The 20,091-nt window shown below is 46.5% G+C and overlaps 1 protein-coding gene across 3 annotated transcripts in view; it reads right to left on the bottom strand.

Annotated features, from left to right (window-relative positions):
• ZFAT (zinc finger and AT-hook domain containing) overlaps positions 1-20,091 on the bottom strand; it is a 158,580-nt gene that overhangs the window by 18,672 nt on the left and 119,817 nt on the right. For all 3 annotated transcript variants that reach the window (XM_070802414.1, XM_019973941.2, XM_070802415.1), the window contains 3 exons: positions 18,327-18,465; positions 8,238-8,356; positions 1,734-1,860 (listed from right to left, as the gene is read on the bottom strand). In XM_070802414.1, coding sequence (XP_070658515.1) covers positions 1,734-1,860; positions 8,238-8,356; positions 18,327-18,465 — 385 coding nt within the window. The remainder of the gene's footprint in view (positions 1-1,733; positions 1,861-8,237; positions 8,357-18,326; positions 18,466-20,091) is intronic.

The following is a 20,091-nucleotide window of genomic DNA, read 5'->3' as shown; positions in this document are numbered from 1 at the left end:
TTAATTCTTCATCCATTTCCTTTGTTAATGACCATTTATCAAGTCCCAAGTGTCAGCCAGGAACACGGTTCCCAGTAGGAACTCAGACAAAGACCTACTGCTGCCTCCCCGCTTCTCCTTCCGGGGCTCGCAGGCGACCGGGACAGACGGTAAGCCACTGTTTCCAGCCCCTGGTCAGTTTCATATGAGGGGGGCGACTAGGGAGCTCCGCAGGACAGTCCGGTGGGCTCCCGGGAGGTGACACACAGCCTGAACCCTGAGGATGAAGATGCCGTTGCTAGGAAAAGTGCTGGGCGGGGGAGGAGCAGATTCAGTTCGTGCTGAGACGTGCAGAGTCTGGCCCAGGCGGGCACAGCTCTGAGGTGGCTGGAGACGCAGTGCAGGGAGGCCAGGACCCAGAATGGAGGCCCAGCTGCTGAGCTGCATCGTTTCCTAACAGTCAGGAGGGGACACAGAGAACCTGTCAAAAGAGAGAGGGAGTGTGGGAGCGAGGGAGTGTGTGCGTGGGGGACTCCAGCTGGCCCAGCCCAGCGTGAGCACTCGATGAAGTCACTGCATGTGCGGGAAGGAAACACGAGCAGACACAGCGTCAGCTCTGGGAACCGCGCTGATGGTGGGGCCCGGACGCCCCATTCGCAGGGCCTGCCGCTCTCACAGGCTGCGGGGTTTCTCCCGGGTCACCCCAGCTCACTGGGCAGTGTGCACGGCGCCGGCCTCGGATCTTCCCCAAAGACAGCGGCTCACAGGACATTCTGTGCATCCTTCTTACCACCTGGGGCTTAGGGACTAAGAGCTGGGTGAAATGGTGAGTTCCCTCCCATCTTCTGTCACCGTCTGACTTCACCGTGCGCTTCCTCTAATCCCGCCTGCCTGATCCTGTCCCGCCATACACAGAGCACTGAGGCACCTTATATTAACTTGTCTTCTGTTCCTGTTTTTTAAAGAGCATTAAGAAAAAGTGTTCTCAGCCCAATTCCCCAGTTGCCACTAGGCTGGCACAGTGGTTTGTTTTTTGAATTGATCTAACATTTGACATTGATGACATCTGACATGAAGATCCTGACTTGGGGCTTTTCAGAAGAACTGGACAGCAGACAGTCCTGGGCCCACAGGTCCATAAGGGGCCGTTAGGAAGGCCAGCAGACTGCCCCCGGTCTCAGCCACGCCCCCCGTCTGCCTCCTGTAGACCCTGGAACAAACCCCCCAGAACAGATGACTCTGAGGGAGCCTGGAACAGGGATGGCACTCCAACAAAAAGTTAGGAGACCTAGATTCCAAGACCAGCTCCAACACCCAAGAAGTGGGTGAGCCTCAGCCAACCATTTACAAGGAGGAAGTCTCCTGCCTCTTGTGAAGTGAGGACTATAAGACCCGTCTTCCCACACGCTGCTCAGAGACGTGATGAGTCTACGGCCATACCACCATGAACGGGCCCAATCTCGTCTGATCTCAGAAGCTAAGCAGGGTGGGCCTGGTTAGCACTTGGAAGGGAGAGACGTGACGATATGCGTGGACATCCGGCAACACCGTTTGGAGGCACCACTTCACCTGCAGCTCTGTTCTAGAAGACTCTGTAAGAGATCTCTAGTTGTCAGAGAGCTAGAGCGCTCCTGAGGGCACAATGCAGCTGAAGGAGATCGAGTGACGGACATCACTCATTCACAAGTTCATTCATTCATTCAGCCTGCCAAAGACCAGCTCTAAGGTGTCAGGGAGGCGGGGGGCGCTCTCACCACTCTCTGAGGTGTATCTCAGGTCCTGAAGGGCGGCCACGGCAGCCTGTGTGCCCTGAACGTCCTCTTCAGCTTCTGCGATGTGCAGGTACTGGGTGGAAGGCTCCTCGGGAGCTTCTGTTGCTGGCTAAACAAAAACACAGAATCACTGATGGGACCGCCTAGAAGAGCCCCTAGAAGGTCCCCAGAAGCCCCGGGATAATGGATTCAAACAAAACAAACACACACCAGCAATGTGTCTGCAGCAGCTCATTTGCCTGGCACCCCTGAGAAACCAGTGCTCCGATAAAAACCCATCTCCCAAAGAGGAAACTTCTCTGTGCCAAGTGCCGAGGCTTTAAAACCAGCTTTGGAGGAAAGCCTCTGGTGACACGTTCTTGCCGCAGGGAATAGAGGATGTTGTTCACAATGAGTGATGAGATGCACAGAGAGACCCTCATGTGTGCTCTGCTCCTCCCATTGCCACCAACACTGCTCTGATCCCCTGTGCCTGGGGCCTCCCGCCATGAGGTCAAGAGGGAGGCACAGCGTGGGGCGGTAGACGGGAGGAGAGGACCAGTCACCACAGCCTCTGGCCAGCTTAGAGCATGGGTCCCGGCACACAGCAAGATCTCAGGAGATCTCAGCTACTCGTGCAGTCTGCGGCTCGTTTTATTTTTACAGGATGGGTATGACAAATCCAACTGACCAGAGAAGATACACCTGTGCAGAATCAGGACCCCATGAGAGAAGAAGAAGCTAAAGGGACATTTACAGAAATCTCACACCGATAAGGAGAGGAGAGGTGGACGTTTCACACGAACTAGATATTCATAATCATCTCTTCCTAGCACTGGAAGGCAGGCAAGCATGAATGTCACCAATAAAGAAGAACGAAAAGGAGATTTTACACACAATTTATAGGAGCCAAAGTTATCATACTCTGTAAGCACTTATCAGCTATTCACAAAGGCTCAGAATAGAATGTGATTATTCTTTTACAGCCAAGTGGTCAAGTTCATTTAGTTCATTTCCAGCCTGACATTTAGTAGACACCCAATGAGTATCTGATGAACGCATAAATGAACAAAAAGAAGCATGCTTCCTTATAAGTACCATTAGGCAACATTGTGGCCAACACGAATTGGATCTCAGCCTGTGATGAACAGGAAGGGCGTGGCACGGCTCCCCGGCTTTGGGGTACTCTCTGTAATAACCATCTGTGGGAAGGCAGTGCTTTGCAGGGCACTCCAGGGAGCCTGGCAACAGCGTGATGGCTAGTACAGGCAGCCTGTCATCACTCGGGGACCACCCCTGGCCAGCGTCTTGGCTGCTCAACTGTCGTACTTCTGGAGTCTAGTAGGTGACTTTGTGTCAACTGTATTTGTAGAGTCACAGCTCTGCTGAAGGTGTCAAGATCTGTAAGAAGCCAGGTCTTCAGAGGAGAGGGGCATGACTGCACGAACAGAAGCACCAGCTGGCCAGAAGAGATGCTGTTTACATCAGGAACCAGCATTCCATGTCTATTTGTTAACAGAGAGCAAAGCCCTGCAAGTATGGACTTGAAGTACCAGAGGATTTCCATAGATGGTGATGTTGCTGACACCATCGCCGCCGCACAGAGGACCTGCTGGGGACTAGACAGTAACCCTGGCATTTCATACATCCTGTCTCTCAATCCTTTTGACCTCTTGAGTGGCAGGAGCCTCACCACAGACATTAGAACACAGCGGTCACAGAGGTTCGACAAGCAATGGCTCAAGGTCAAACTGTTTACAGGAAGAGCCAGGAAATTGCAAGGAAGTCTTTTGAAGTCCACATTCCTTAAATTTTCTTATAGAAAATGTCACACACACACAAGACAGAGAAGCGAGCCTCCATGCTCACAGCACCACTTCAGCAGTCACCACCTCACGGCCAGTCCGCTTTTGCTGATGCCCCCTCCACGCTCCACACAACGGCCCTTTGACTTTGAAGCAAATGCAGACGTCACATCGATTTAAATATTTCAGAATGCACCTCTGAAAGATAAAACTCTTTCAAACCAGAACTACAGCACCGCCATCACACTCAGAACACTTAACACTGATTCCTGAATGACTTCACATCCCTAAGTGCTATTCTAATTTCCCCAACTCATTTTTTCACAACTTAATCCCACAAGTCGTACTTAAGTTATTGAAATCCATGTATTAGAACTGCCTGATAAAAGTCTCATAACACTTGCATTTATAGGCTCTCCTTCCACTCTTTCTCCTCTGCTTATGGTTTCATTGTGAAAAGTGGTCGCTTGCCGTCAGAGTTTCCAACAGCCTGGATTCTGCTGTCTGCACCACCAGGGAACCACTGAGTGTGTTCACTGACAGTCAGACGTGGAAGCTTAAATCAGGCGATCAGGAGGCAGGAGGACCCCACGGTAACACCGTGTACCTCCATCAGGAGACACTCCGTGACTGAGCGTTCCTGTTTTTGCTGTGTTGGCAGGAGACTGACGGTCATGGCTAGACCCACGATGCCAGTGGAGGGTTGTAAAACAGAAGTCATGAAAACCTTCACTTGTTGGCTGGAATACTTCTACACAAAGAAATCTCTCTCCTCCAACATTCGGTTATTCTGAGATACGGTTTGTTTCGATGAGGTAGAATAATTGTTAGACTCTGAGCCTTACCAAAGTAACAATTTTATTTATCAAAATAGAGTTGATTCACTATTACTCTGCACAGGTAACTAAGGAGTTTTCTCCCAGGATTATTATAAACTCATGGATTTAAACACATTTGATGTGCTTCACTCCACTCTGCAAATACTAACAACAGCCTTAGAGTAACAATACCAACCGCTGCTGGTGGAATAACTGAGAACAGTATTTTTTTTGCCAGTTCCTTTCACCCTTAGGTTCTATTCCACTGGGGAGGAACAATCCAATTTCTATCTTAAAATCTCTTAAAATATTTCTTCTCTATGTAGTTCTGCCATCGCTTTGACATATAGTTTAGATCCTTGATTTCATTCTACTCTTAATTTTCAGGGCTTGCTTTTTTAAAGTTCAGTTTTGTTTTTATTGTTATATAAAATCAGAAGGGCCATCAATAATCTTCCAACAATCCTCGGCCCCTACCTAATCACAATAAACCATCACATGAATCCAAATGGTGTGATGACGGCCCTTCTGATTGCATCACGCCGGGGGCGGGGGGGCGGGGTGCGGTACATGATGTCACTCTGTCTCACTACCGAGAATTCTGACCTCGGTCGGGTGGCTAAGGTGGTGTTGGCCAGGTGTCTGAACTGTGATGTTACTACTTTTCCCTGTAAATTCATGATTATTTAGGGGGAGATATTTTGAGGTTACATCAATACTCTATTTCTCCTCAAAACTTCTGTTGACTAATTCCGGCATTCATCAATGGACCTTGGCTACTGTAATTATTACTGTGGTGTTCTAATGGTAATTTTCTATTTCCCCCACTTTCTAGATCTATTGATCAGAATTATTCTGTAGTAAGAACTGTTCTTTCTCTACTATTTATTCAATCATTTATCAGTATGGATGCAGAGATATTTACTCTATGCTTTGAGTGATTTTTTTAGTCCAATACTATCATGATTTACTTTGTTACTCAAATTGTTCCAGTTTGGGGCCATTAGGAACTCTCTAGGGGATTTCCTGGTCATTCAGCTGGTAAAGAAACTGCCTGCAATGCAGCAGACCCCAGTTCAATTCCTGGGTCAGGAAGATCCCCTGGAGAAGCGATAGGCTACCCACTCCAGTATTCTTGGGCTTCCCTAGTGGCTCAGCTGGTAAAGAATCTGCCTGCAATGCGGGAGACCTGGGTTTGATTCCTGGGTTGGGAAGAAGCCCTGGAGAAAGAACGGCTAGGAACTCTCCGGGTTGTCTCCTGTGCCATTTTGACACACTTCTCTTACTTTTGTGGAGCACACTGGTGTTACTTTCCAGCACTGCAAAATGCTCCAGGATCACCTTCCGTAATTTCTGCCTCTGCCCTGAAGTCAACCACTTTTTCCAAGGGACCCTGGTTCCTCTTCTTGGAGAATCCTGTTAGAAACCAAGACCTGGAGACTAGGTGTGCTCATTGCCAGTTGGGGTCACTGTTTCTAGGTCCTCTTAGCACAAAAAGCTAAGAAATACATGCATGTATAAAGTTTAAAGTTTAGTCACTCAGTTGTGTCCGACTCTGCAACCCTATGGACTATAGCCCACCAGGCTCCTCTGGCCATGGGATTTTTCAGGCACGAATACTGGAGTGGGTTGCCATTTCCTTCTCCAGAGGATCTTCTTGACCCAGGGATCGAATCCAGGTCTTCCACATTATAGGCAGAAGCTTTACCATCTGAGCCACCAGGGAAGTCTACATGCATGTATACTAACCATGTATACACATATATTTGGAGTTATTTCTGCATCAATCTATTGGTGTATATGCACACACAGTCTCTCTTCACATACTACATTAACAGAGTTGTAATAAACAGCCTTGTGTAGACACCTTCCCTCATTTTTGTCAGTATAACCTTGGGACAGTTTTCTAATGGTGGGATTGTTTAGTTAATGGAAAAAGAAGCACATATGTAATTTCAGTAGATATTGCTAGATTCCCCTTCATAAAGGTCACACTGTTTTACACTCCCACCAGCAATGTATGAGAATGCCTATTTACTCAGCCTCTCCAGCAGAGATGATGTCAAACTGGTGGATTCTTGCCAGTTGAATAGGTAAGAAATTCTATCTCTGTCTAGTTTTAATTACATTTATTACATGTGAGGCTGATCACGCTTTCAGACAGCCAAGGTCATTTGCATTTCTTTTTCTTTGAACCTTTCTTATCTCTTGCATTTTGGGCTATTGATCTTTTTCACCAGTATTGCTAGAAGAAGCCTTTTACAACATTAAGATATTCACCTTTTTTCTATGATATGACTGAAAATACTTTTTTTGTGTGTCATTTGCCCCTCTATGAGTTCTTTTACATAAGATTTTTAAAATGTTTTTCATGTGGTTAATTTGTTTTCAATCATTTTCCTAATTAAATCTGGATTTTGAGTTATAGTTAGGAAGTTCTCCACATTCTCAATTTACAAATAGATTCACTTATGTTTTCTTCTGGTATTTGTAAAATATCTCTTTTTTCACATTTAAATCTCTGCTATTTTGTTCTAGGTTCTCTCTCTATAAAAGCCATTGATTATTGTATATTGATGTTTTAATCTGCTGCTTATCATGTGTAGTAGATTTTCATTCATTCTTAGATTTTCAAAAACATAATCCTGTATCTACAGAGATATTTCATTTCTTTTCTGATTCTTACATCTCTATTTACTCTACCTTGTCCAACATGCCAGCTGAGGCCTCCCATGATGTTAAAAGACTGGAGCCCCTAGGGCATCCTCATCTTGTTCCCAAATCTAATAAGAAACTCAAGATGTTGGCTCTTGATCTGAAACACATATATTTTGTTTTTTGTCTTAAAGATGTACGCATCAAATTCTGCTTTATTGACTGTTTTTAATCAGTGGATGTGGAATTTTTTCAAATGCCTTTTCTCCATCCATGAAGATGATCCTTTCAGTTTTCTCCCTAGTTCTGATACTATGATGGGTTATGTTAACAGATTAACACATTCCCTCCCACTGGACAACCCTTCCCTTGCTTTCTGAAACAACCCCCACATTGTCATTGGATTTGTTTCTGAGCCCTTACTCTTAACTGCAGTAAACCCACTGGATACTCTGATATGACAGAAACTCCTCAGAAGTGGTCCTCAACTGAGGGCCATTGTGACTCCTGGGGAACCTGGCAGTGTCTGTGCTTTCTGTCTGGTTTTCACAACTGGCTGTGCTGGTGGATCCTCATGGGCAGAGGTCAACGACGCTCCTAAACACTCTAAAATGTGGAGCGTAGCCCTCTGCAACAAAGAACTGTCCAGATCATAATCTCAGCAGCACTGAGTTTGAGAAACTCCGCCTCAGGTAAACCGCAATTTGGCAGTGACCCCTGGTACCTGAAAAGAGAAATAGCTACTGGCTTACAAAATACAGCTACTGGCTTTTATAGAATCCAGCCAGGAAACTGGCTCCAACATCTGACTGGAAACAAAGGTGACAGGTAGGACCGCCTGCCTTCAGCTGAGGGAGACGAGGATCTAAAATCAGCAGGCGGGGCCCTTCTCTGTTCTCGGGGTGGGGACTAACAATATATACTGTCAAGCATTGTTCTTCCAGATGCAGTTTCTGAAACTCTGGATTCAAGATAACAGAAGTAAAGGTATCAGTGAGCCCAATGCAGACATTCATTCACAAACCAGGCGCAACACAACTCAGCGTAAGAAGTCACATGCGTGGCCTGGACCTCATCCAGTACACCCCCATCAGACAGGAGACGGGGTTCGAAAAGACGTCCAAGTTTCCCACCAGAAAACCCATTGCTCCAAGGAACGGCACCGGGCTTGCCTGGTTTGTTGTCTGTGCTGAGGAAAGTCACGATCAAGACCAAGCTTTCAAAAGTACCTCCCACTTGGGGTCTCCTTCGCTCTCCACCAACTTCAGGCCATGCTTGTTCTTCAGGTGCCTGTTGAACTCCCATTTGGTGCCATAGACGAAGCTGCACACTGGACACTTCAAACCGCCTGGAAGCACAGACACAGGTAAGAACGCGCTCACAGCCTTCCGTCCACATGCCTCAAACCTAAGAGATGCGTTCATCTCCAGTATTTACTTTCAATCCAAGCTTACTCTACTAGTAAACAGAATAGCAGCAGTTCAATATGTTTTTCCGGGCAGAGATTTTAAAACTTAATGCATGTCTTTTCATTTATTGAATCAGAATTTGCAGAGAATCTAATACACATTTAATATTTTAGGTGACAGAGAGTCAAGATGAGTAATATTCCTTTGGCTGAGTGGATACAGTGGCTTAAATCATTTTTTCACATTTTTATTTGAAAATAACAAATAATTTAGAAGCGAAAAGTAACTGAAGGACAACGGTTGCGCTTCTCAATCTCTTTTGTCCCAAAACACTAAGACAGAGGGCCAGATGCTCAGCCTCCTTCATGTCAGAAGTGAAGCCAGGGATATAAATCCCCACTTGAATATCCCCGTAAAGGACAAATGAAAAAGCGGGTTACATCCTGAAATGTCACTATTTATTTAACTGATTAAATTTGACAAATGCTCCAGGAAGTACCTGCATGTTTTAATTAAGAGAATATAAAACTCTAGAATTAAAAAGAAAAAACTGAGAGTCATACAAAGACTATCTAAAATTTTATCAGAAGCAGTAACTAAATTTGGAGCTGGACAAAAATCATTTGTTTGTTTGTTCATCTGAAGCACAGTTGGTTTACAATGAATGCGGTGTCAGTTTAACCTAAGTGTTAGTACAGGGAAGCGACTGAGCAGGAGTGCTTTCAGAAGCAGACTCGTCCCCCGGGAGGCCAGCTGCAGCCCCAGCAGTGCTGTGTGTTCTGCTCAGGTGCATCCAACTCTTTGCAACCCCATGGACTGTAGCCGATCAGGCTCCTCCGTCCATGGGATTCTCCAGGCAAGAATACTGGAGTGGTTGCCATTTCCTCCTCCAGGGGATCTTCCCAATGCAGGGATCGAACCCGCATTTCCTACGTTGGCACATGGGTTCTTTATCATCTGAAGCACCAGAGAAGCCCCACATCAGGCCTCTAATCTACCGGACGTTGAGCAGGCCAGAGTCGGGCCAAGCGCTAGCAGCATCAGGCCTGCACCCGAGGGGCCAGGGCAGTGAGATGGGAACAGAAGGCCTCTAACTGGTCTCCCACAGCCACAGTGGGTCTGCTCTCCACCCAGCACAACGGCTGGTCTTAAAAACTCAGCTGAAATCACATCTCTCATAGGTGTAAGCCCCTCCACCGGCTTCCCTTCATAGCCAGAACAGGAATTAGTGGGAATGGAAGCTAACCCAGGTGGCTGACGGCACAATCCCTTGAACCTTGGCCTTTCCACGCTGGGCGAGCACAGAGCAGCACAGCAGGTACAACAGAGACAGCGGGCAGAGCCAGCACAGACCGTGCATGCGTGCGAGTGCTCAGCTGCTCTGCTGTGTCCAACTCTTTGTGACACTATGGACCACAGCCTGCCAGGCTCCTCTGTCCATGGGATCCTCCATGCAAGAATATTGCCGTGTCCTCCTCCAGGGGATCTTCCCAAACCCAGGGGTCAAAACAAACCTGTGTCTCTTTTGTCTTCTGCCTTGGCAGGCAGGTTCTTTACCACTAACGTCACCTGGGAAGCCCACAGAGACCGGCAACAGTTACCAAATCCTGAACTTCTAGAACATTCTACAGAAAAGGCAGCTCAGACAGTTGTTTTTCCGAAACTCAAACACACTGCACTTTTTTAGGCAAAATCAAATGAGCTTGTTCTTTCTTGCCTGGAGGATAATTAAACTTAGTTCTTCTTTGTTATTGCTTGTTCATCATCTAAAATGATGCATTTTCTTACAATCATCTTTTAAAACCCTCCAAGGCAGGAGAACCACTACCTTGTCTCTGGGTTAAGCTGACGTTGGTTCTATAAAGACTTAATCTGTGGCAATGAACACAAACAAACTACCGAAGGTTAAATTTAGGCTTTAAAATGAAATTAAGGATTCCTTCTGGGCTGTTCTTTAATGGAAACTAATTTAGGGAGAAAAAACATCCTGATATCATGCTTAAATTAAAATTAATATGAGAATGCCCCCACACTAATTAAAACTCCCACCTTTATCACGGTGGCTTTAATTAAAGAACAACAAATGGAAATGTGTAATCTAGACGGAAGGTGTAACTATGCCAGGTAATTGACATCAAAGCCGAGAAAAATTAATTTCCATTTCAATTCATTAAATGCTTAGGCAACACTTGGCAAAGGTCACGGGGAGACCTAGTGAGTTTCCTTGCAGCCCTGATATTAAGTGCACCCCATAAAAACCACAACCCCCCCTCCCTGCAAGTTGCAATCTTCCTCATAAGGAAAGACGAACCAAGCCAAAGGACAGAATTTCAGGAGCAATTCGGAAACTCCATCATGGCATCTTTTGTTCTTTTCGAAATTCAATCTATTCCAGAGGAATTTCAAGTAAACTATTTTCACTCCTTTGCAGCGGCTGACGTTATTGAAAATTCAATTTCATTTTCAATAATATAACTCCCAGAATGGCATGGATACTTGGTTGGACAGTCAGGAGATCTGCATTTGTCACTTGGCTCACATGACTCAGAACCACTTCCTTGAATTCTTGGGTCTTGGTTTTTTGTTTTTCCTATGAAGGCAAAAATGCTAAAGCTTATATCCTTATAAAAGGCGGTGTATTAAGTCAGAGGAGGAGAAATATCTTATGACATCCCTGATATGTGGAATCTAAAAGGAAATGATGCAAATGAACTTACAAAACAGAAAGAGACTCATAGACTTAGAAAACAAACTTATGGTTGCCAAGGGGAGGGACCACTAGGGAGTCTGGCATGGTCATGGACACACTGCTGTATTTAAAATGGATAACCAATAGGGACCTGTTATATAGCACAGGGAACTCTCTGCTCAGTGTCACGTGGCAGCCTGGATGCGAGGGGAGATTAGGAGAGAATAGATACACATATATGTATGGCCGAGTCCCTTCGCTGTTCACCTGAAACTACCACAACACTGTTAATCAGCTATCAGTTCAGTTCAGTTCAGATCAGTCGCTCAGTCATGTCCGACTCTTTGCCACCCCATGAACTGCAGCACACCAGGCCTCCCTGTCCATCACCAACTCCCGGAGTTCACTCAGACTCACGTCCATTGAGTCAGTGATGCCATCCAGCCATCTCATCCTCTGTCATCCCCTTCTCCTCCTGCCCCCAATCCCCTCCCAGCATCAGGGTCTTTTCCAATGAGTCAACTCTTCGCATGAGGTGGCCAAAGTACTGGAGTTTCAGCTTTAGCATCATTCCTTTCAAAGAAATCCCAGGACTGATCTCCTTCAGAATGGACTGGTTGGATCTCCTTGCAGTCCAAGGGACTCTCAAGAGTCTTCTCCAACACCACAGTTCAAAAGCATCAATTCTTTGGCGCTCAGCCTTCTTCACAGTCCAACTCTCACATCCATACATGACCACAGGAAAAAACATAGCCTTGACTAGACAGACCTTTGTCGGCAAAGTAATGTCTCTGCTTTTCAATATGCTATCTAGGTTGGTCATAACTTTTCTTCCAAGGAGTAAGCGTCTTTTAATTTCATGGCTGCAGTCACCATCTGCAGTGATTTTGGAGCCCCCCAAAATAAAGTCTGACACTGTTTCCACTGTTTCCCCATCTATTTCCCATGAAGTGATGGGACCGGATGCCATGATCTTTGTTTTCTGAGTGTTGAGCTTTAAGCCAACTTTTTCACTCTCCACTTTCACTTTCATCAAGAGGCTTTTTAGTTCCTCTTCATGTTCTGCCATAAGGGTGGTGTCATCTGCTATACTCCAGTACAAAATAAAAAGCAGAAAAAAAAAAAAAAGACAGTGTGGGCTCAGCAGAATAACAGGCTCCCCAGAGATATTCACATCCTAAACCCTGGAACATGTGAAAATAAAACCTCAGGTGGCAGAAAGGATCAGGTAAGGGGCTGGAGATGGGGCTATTATCCTGCACCATCTGGACGGGCCTAATGTTATCACAAGGATCCTTCTAAGAGTGGGCAGGACAGCAGACCCCAGTGCCGTCACCTAACAAAGAGACTGCCAGCTTTGGAGATGGAGGAGGGGGCAGAGCCAAGGACTGCAGACAGCCTCCAGAAGCTGGAAAGAGAAAACATCCTGATTGAGATTCCAGAAGGAATACAGACTTGTCAGCAAACCTGACTTGAGCCAGTGAGACCAGCTTGGACTCCTTACCTTCAGAATGGCAAAATAATAAATCTGTGCTGTTTTAAACTACCACCAACCATGTGGTCACTTGTTACAGCAGCAATAAGAAACTAACACAGACGTTCAAGGGTAACTGGACCAAAGGCAGCTTAATTATCAACGGAAAGTGGACACAGAGAACTTTTATTTTATTGACATGTGAAACACGAAATCGGACTCGGGGAAACACTGCAGAGGGAAAACAAAGTGCCTTTGACCCTGGGTCAGGCCGAGTCAGAGCTTAATCAAGGTCTCCCTCATCCCTTCTGTCCTCCCACACACTTCTCAAAATCTTGGTGATCTGAGATCCTCTGGACAACTGGGGAAGGGCTGGAAAGAGAAAGAGAGGCCCTAGAGTCAGCCTTGGTCAGGTTAGCAGTCAGACCTGGAGGCAAAGAAGCAGGAGAAAGCAGACAGCTCCCGCATGTGTAACCTTTCAACACGTCCTTGTGAGACCTTGTGTGGCCACCAGCAAATGCAAACCAGTCCCCAACAGGACCACACCTCCCCCTCTTCCTCCTCTTCTTCCTTCCTTCCTCCTCAACAAGTGCACAGTTGAGACTCACGTCAGGGGATGTAGCCCATCCGTGGTGAGAAGCCACATTCTGAATCAGGACCCGGGTCTGGCCTGATCACCTGTTCACTGTGTGGCTGATGTCCAGTCCTTTCTCCTCTCTGTACCTCCTCATTTTAAAATGGGAAAGATGATGCCAACCTCATGAGAGATAAGGTAACATGGAAAATAACAACCAACAGCACAGCATCACGTCACTGGAAGCATCTTCCACTAATGTATGGGATCTGGGCCCTAATAAAAACAATTTCAGAATAAAAATGTTCAAAATTCAAATAAAGGACTCTAGGTTGGCTGACAGTTTCTGGATTTTTTTCTATACAATTTTCCCGAATCTAGTGTGGAAGGGTTTCCCTGATAGCTCAGTTGGTAAAGAATCCACCTGCAATGCAGGAGACTCCAGTTTGATTCCTGGGTTGGGAAGATCCCCTGGAGAAGCGATAGGCTACCCACTCCAGTATTCTTGGGCTTTCCTTGTGGCTCAGCCGGTAAAGAATCCGCCTGCAATGCAGGAGACCTGGGTTCGACCCCTGGGTTGGCTGACAGTTTCTGGATTTTTTTCTATACTATTTTCCCCAAATCTGGTGTGAAAAAACTAAGACATGAATGTACATCAAAGGTATGGATATACGTGTTTACAATCTTAATATAACTGTTCAAAACAACACAAAGATTTCAGCAGATGCCACAAACTAAGCCTTCTCTGGCCCTCTTCCTCATATCTTTTCTTATCTCATTTATCTACGCCCCTGCTCAATGACTCCTTAAATGAGTGACCTGAGATAAGGTTCACCACCTGAGAGAAGCAGTGAACTTCTCTCCTATAGCAACGTGGGGCCTGTTAAAGGAGCACATACTTTCTGTTAGATGATCAGAACACGGAAGAGCTGCCCAGGCTTCATCCCCAACCCAGAATGACTACAAATGCCACCACATCCAGTGCCTCGCACAGCATGGGGAACACGATGAGCTTAAGATACACTGTGAAGAAGGCGATGGAATAAACACGACAGGGAATGTGAGCCATTTATCAGGCACTGTGACATCAGGCACGGTCTGGGATCTTTGAGAATAAGATCTCATCTTTGCAAACTGATGCTCGGAGAAGCTGAGTAACTGGTCCCGGGGCCACAGGGATCACAGCGGGCTCCAGGGCTGTGCACCCGACCCTAGACTTGTGCCAGTATCCTGGGGCGACTTGAAGGAGGGCCATGAGGTCCCTGGAAAAGGACCAGCCCATCGTTGCCAGGCCATGAGCTCCGGGAACAAGCTGAGAGCTTGTGACGCTAAGCACCAAGCATCTGATGCCTCTCACAACCTCTAGTTTTAGTGAACCAGCTCCTGAGCTGGCTTCATCAGGCTTTTTCAGAGGAGGAAAGGGGCAGGCCCACTGAAGTGATACAACAAGAAAATGTATATTTTGTGGGAAAACACCTCATATCCATATTAATGAACAAGTGACTGACAGAGAGGAATAAACAAGAGATTGATCTGCTTTCAAAATATCAGAAGTAGATAAAACACAAGCAGCGGATAAAGCATTTATACAGCATTCAGTACAAGTCTAACTGCCAGAAAAGCACTGGAGTCCAAGTGCCTCCGGCTGAGGCATGGCTGGCACGTGGGTGGCACACGGCTGGCACGCAGCCTGCGCCCCCGGGACCAGACGTGTGCTGGAGCCAGAGGGAACCAGCTCAGTAGCTGGCTGGGCACATCCCTGCCCAACTCAGCGATGTCACATGGAAAGCTTGAAATTGGCCCCAGTGGAAATATTCGCAGCACAGAAACTGGAAAACGCTACGTATCAGCACCCCGTCCCCTGCCCCAGGAAAGCCAGCTGGTGAACATTTCCAGAACACGACAGGCGGACACCCCAGCAGCCTCCACTCCAGGGTTCACGGAAAAGGACCCAAACTGCAGGAAAAACACCACAGTCCCTTCCCTGAGAAACCTGCCCGGGAGCGGAAACCTCAGCCTTTTAGGTCCTCTCCCCGCCTCCTCTACAAAAGTGCTCGGACCCCCTCCCCAAACCCCTGAGCCTGGGGCAGAACCATCCTTCTCAGCCATCGACGGCTCCCATGTGTCACTGTTTCAACACAGCGGACGGACAAGGAGTCCTGCACTTGGTTTCAGGAGACTGCAACATCATTTTGAGAAAACTACATGTATGATTTTTTAATTTTAGAAATACTTTTTAATTTATTTATTCGGAGGATAATTACTTTACGATATGTTTCTTCCATACATCAATATGAATTGGTCATAGATATATATGTGGTTTTTTTATTATGTCATTTTAAGACCTATTCCTCTATCTCAAAACAAGAAATTATAAAGTCCCAGGAAGATAATTTTTAAGGGGTTGGTAGAAGAGGAAAATAAAACCAAACAAGGATGGGGAGAATTACATGAAATTAATCAAAAGAAAATGAGAAAAGTCCCAGTGAGTAATCCCAAACAACTCAGCATTATGATTCTTTTTATTCAGCCCCATCTTCTTCCTCTCTCCTTCTCTCCCTCAGACCTAAGGTCAGCGAGAGCTGTGTGCTCTTGAGGGCTCTGAGCTGCACTAATCCTCAACCAGCTCTCGGATTTCAGAGACAGTTCTCCTGCCAAGACACAGAGGCACGGTGTCTCCTATGAGCCAAAACACATTCCGTTGCTTCCTTCCAGGAGAGTCTCTTGATGGGGGCACAGCAAAAATACATAAACACACACATGAAGGCCAAAAATAGCCCTTCAAAATTAGAAAACCCAGACCCTGTCAGGGAATGCCAACTGCTTATAGAGCAAGTTAGAAAGTTAACTTAGGGCATGAAGAAATTGTAGGGCATGAAGCAACTTGACCTCAGCACGTTTTGTGCAAGGTAGTGATGAAAGTCTGGAAGCAGGGAACTATGACAGAGGCATCAATCAGATCCCCACACCTGTTCCCATGACCAAGTAAATGTCTATTTCCCGCCATCCAGCCTAAGAGTGTGAAGGATGTTGAAATGAGTCACTAGCCCTGTACTCCAATTATTTATTGTGACTCAAAGGCAACCCAGGAAAAGGGGAGGACAGAGGATGAGATGGTTGGATGGCATCACCGACTGGATGGACATGAGTTTGAGTAAGCTCTGGGAGCTGGTGATGGACAGAGAAGCCTGGCATGCTGCAGTCCATGGGGTCAAAAAGAGTCAGACATGACTGAGTGACAACTGAACTTCTGAAGGCAATCCACCCTCTCTTCTGTGATTCCTGGACAGCGGGGTCCTCAAAAATGATACACCAGCTCTAGAAGCCTTAGCATAGTTTTAGAAAAAAAAAATACAAAAGAAAGGAATGCAAATGTACTGAGTGCCCGACACTCAAGTGTTCTCGTTTCATCCTCCCGCAATCCTGTGTGATGGTGGCTGTGAGCTCCCCGTGAGGTTCGGGGCCGCCAATGGAGGGTAGGTAACCGGCCCAAATGGCAACGCACTGGCCTGCCCTCCAACTCCTAGAAACTGCCTTTAATACCAACACCAGGCACATGCTCCCATTATCCCAGTTGGATGACTTAAAATTATCCGAGAGTTTTCTGCTGCTCGTCTATTTCCAGACGTCAGCCCTGTCACCGGAAGTGCTGAAGGATACAGTCAATTCATTTGTTTCACATTAGGACGCCATTCATGGTGGTTACAGCAAGTGGAGCTTCACGCACCAGGGCCAGGGAAGCGGGGAGGGGATAGGTTTCTAAAATGGTCTTCAGCTTCAAAGAGTCACAGGATCCAGAGAAGAGCAACCACTGACACACTACACTCTGCAATCACTTTTCAGCTGAATTACCGGAGCACAGATGAAAATACAACAGCGTTTCTAGGTAGCAACAGCATGTGAGCTAAACCCTTGCAAATGGAAATGTGACCATGTATTGAAAAACCCCCAAACTTTTCAGATACTCGAGTTTTCACTCAATCTCTTTAGTTTAAATGTTCTAAATCATTTCTTCTTTTCAGGAGGAATATGTAATTTGAGTACTCAAATATTTTTGGATAAAGAACCCCACCCATAATGTGCTTAATATAGTGCTATTCATAATTGCAAGAAGAGAAAAATCTAGAAACCCTAGAATGTTCAACAACAGGAGCATGGTTAAATATAGTAGGGTGGGACTTTCCTGGTGGTCTGGTGGTTAAGACTCTACCTTCCAATGCAGGGGACAGGGGTTCTATCCCTGATTGTACTAAGATCGTACATGACTCGGGGCAGCTAAGCCCGTGTGCCCAACTACTGAGCCTGTGTGCTACAACTGAGACGCAACGCAGCCAAAAAGGCAAAGTAAATAAATATTTAAAATAAATAAAGTGGGGTGCTCCCGCTTCATGCTGTATTGCAAAAGGCCCTTAGAAGTTAAAGTAGGAAGACAGTGTAAAAAAGGAAAACAAACTGTGTGTGTTAATCAACGTTAAGTAAAGAAAGTTAGCCATGAACTTTCATTTGTTCAAATGTGTGCATGGACTAAGGACAGATGGCCATACAGTTGACCCTTTGAACCCCCAGGTTCCACATCCTATGTGGGCTGAAAATGCAGACACCAACTGTTCTCTGCCATTTTACACAAGTGACTTGAGCATCCTCAGACTGTGGGACCCATGAGGGTCCTGGAACTGATCCCCTGCCGATACTGAGGGATGACTGTACCGATAAATGAATGTTATGGGAAGGGTCGGTAAAATGTGTGGATAAGTGATCACTTTTTTTGTTTAAGATTTTCATCAAAAGTGAAAGTGTTAGCTGCTCAGTTGTGTCTGACTCTGAGATCCCATGGACTATAGCCCGCCAGGCTCCTCTGTCCATGGAATTCTCCAGACAAGAATATTGGAGTGGGTTGCCATTCCCTTCTCCAAGGGATCTTCCTGACCCAGGGATTGAAACCAGGTCTCCCACAATGCAGGCAGATTCTTTACCATCTGAGCCACTGGGGAAGCCCTAAGGTTTCCATTAAGGTTGCTGTAATATGGTCCTAGCCGCAAGTAACACTGACAACTCACAGGGAGGAGGAGGAAGCGAACAGTGATGACCAGGAATGTGCGGGTCGTGCTGAGGGAGGTCGCAGAGCTGCCCCAGGGGGCCTGGCCAGGCACAGGGGCACAGCCGCTCGCCTACCTTGCTGGATGAGCGCGTCGGCCGCCAGCTCCCCGGTGCCCACGTTGCTGTACTCCTCGTTGGGGTGCTTCCGGTTGTAGTGCCGCTTCAGGGAGCCCGAGATGTTGCATGAGTAATGGCAGTGGGCGCAGCGGAAAGGCTGGGGGGACAAGGAGGAGGGTTAGGGCCAGGCCAGCCCCTGTGTCATCAGCCTCCACGGGAAGGAAGAGGCCCCGCACACACATACCCCACTCCTCCTCCACGACTCCCAAGGCCTGCGAGGAGCAGACCATCCCTCGGGAAATGCTCCAGGAAAAGACACAAACCTGGGGTGGCTGAGTCCTGCCTCTGCAGGGAACCCCCCGAGTGACTGGGCAGAAGTCCCCAGAGCAGGAGGCGACTCTGCTAAACAAGGCTGCTTTCATATCTTCCTCTGTTGTCACCCCAGAGTTTATATTTCTTGTTCAAGAAGAAAATCACAAAAAATCCAACACAGGAATCTATCACTTTTTTTTTTTTCAAGTGAATGCTATTCAAGTAGCTCCCCTTACCATTAATTCTGACGTACTTGCCTATCTCAATATAAGTGAGTTCTATGAAATTAGTTTTGGAACATTAGCATCTGCACAGAAATTAAAAAAAAAAAACCCAAAAAATGCTCTCCTGCCAGTGCTGGGTGGTCAGTGGGCACAGAGGCACGAAGGGGCAATTAAAATGAGAAATGGTCCTACGAACCTAATTCAGGCTCAAGAGTCAATTCCATCCTTCTTAGAGCAAAGCAGATAAACTGCCTCATAAGAGTTTCAACTCCATGTACTTCCCCACGCCTGTTCCTTGGTCGAAATGCTAATGAAAAGAACTCCCAAATCGTTTGAGTAGATAGGTCAAAAAATGCACAGGTGAGTCCAAAAGAGAACCCAAGTTTCTGAGCTACTGATTTCTACAAAATCTTCAACTCTTAAAGCCAGAAGGGACGCTTTCAAAGACTGGCTGTGACCAAACCTCCCTCCGCGATGAGACAGCCTTCTTTCGTCTCTGATGTCTGTGATCTCAGCCTTTGTTACAGGCATGGAGGTCAGCCCCCTGGCCCCCTGCACTACTGAACGGCTCTGAGGTTTAGGGGGACAAACCTTTCCATCTATTCCATTCCCTGGTACCATCATTACCTTTTACAGGAATTTAATCACTACCTAACATCTTCTTGGGACCCTCTCTCCCTAAATGTTATGGCTGAGCCGCATCTGGGCTTTTCATGCAGAACAAGCTTGAACTTGTGGGATGTTGCCACATTTCAGCAAGGACTTCTGCTGGGGTAGTCACTGCAGGGCAGGAGACAGAGGTCAAGTGGAGCCTAGGTAATGCCCCATAACCACTGCCAGGCATAGGGTCTGACTGCATCATGAACAGGGCACCTCTTGGGACTCCACTTATGAAGCATATATTGTATTTACTGACATCCTGCTATGAGTCAGACCTTGTTCTCACCTGGGGACATGGTGACAAATGAGAGACTTCTGATTCCCTGAATGCACACGAGTCTTTGGACTTAAATATCAACTGCAAAGATTAAATGCTATCTAGGCAAACTAAATCACAACACTTGTTTCCTAAGTCAGATACTTGCAGATAGCAAATGACGCTACATCTCAAAGGAAAGTTATTTATTGAGATCTTTCAGGCCAGCATCCAGCTAAGAGTTATGAGGAAAATATATGCAGGCTGCAGCCCTGTAGTGCATGTGAGACTAAACGACAGAAAAGAAAGTGGATCAAAAACAAGGCAGGAA

This window comes from Bos indicus, chromosome 14 (genome assembly GCF_029378745.1).
Source record: "Bos indicus isolate NIAB-ARS_2022 breed Sahiwal x Tharparkar chromosome 14, NIAB-ARS_B.indTharparkar_mat_pri_1.0, whole genome shotgun sequence".
NCBI lineage: Eukaryota > Metazoa > Chordata > Mammalia > Artiodactyla > Bovidae > Bos > Bos indicus.
The sequence above is the reverse complement of the archived record's forward strand: the minus strand, read 5'-3'. Positions and strand labels throughout refer to the sequence as shown.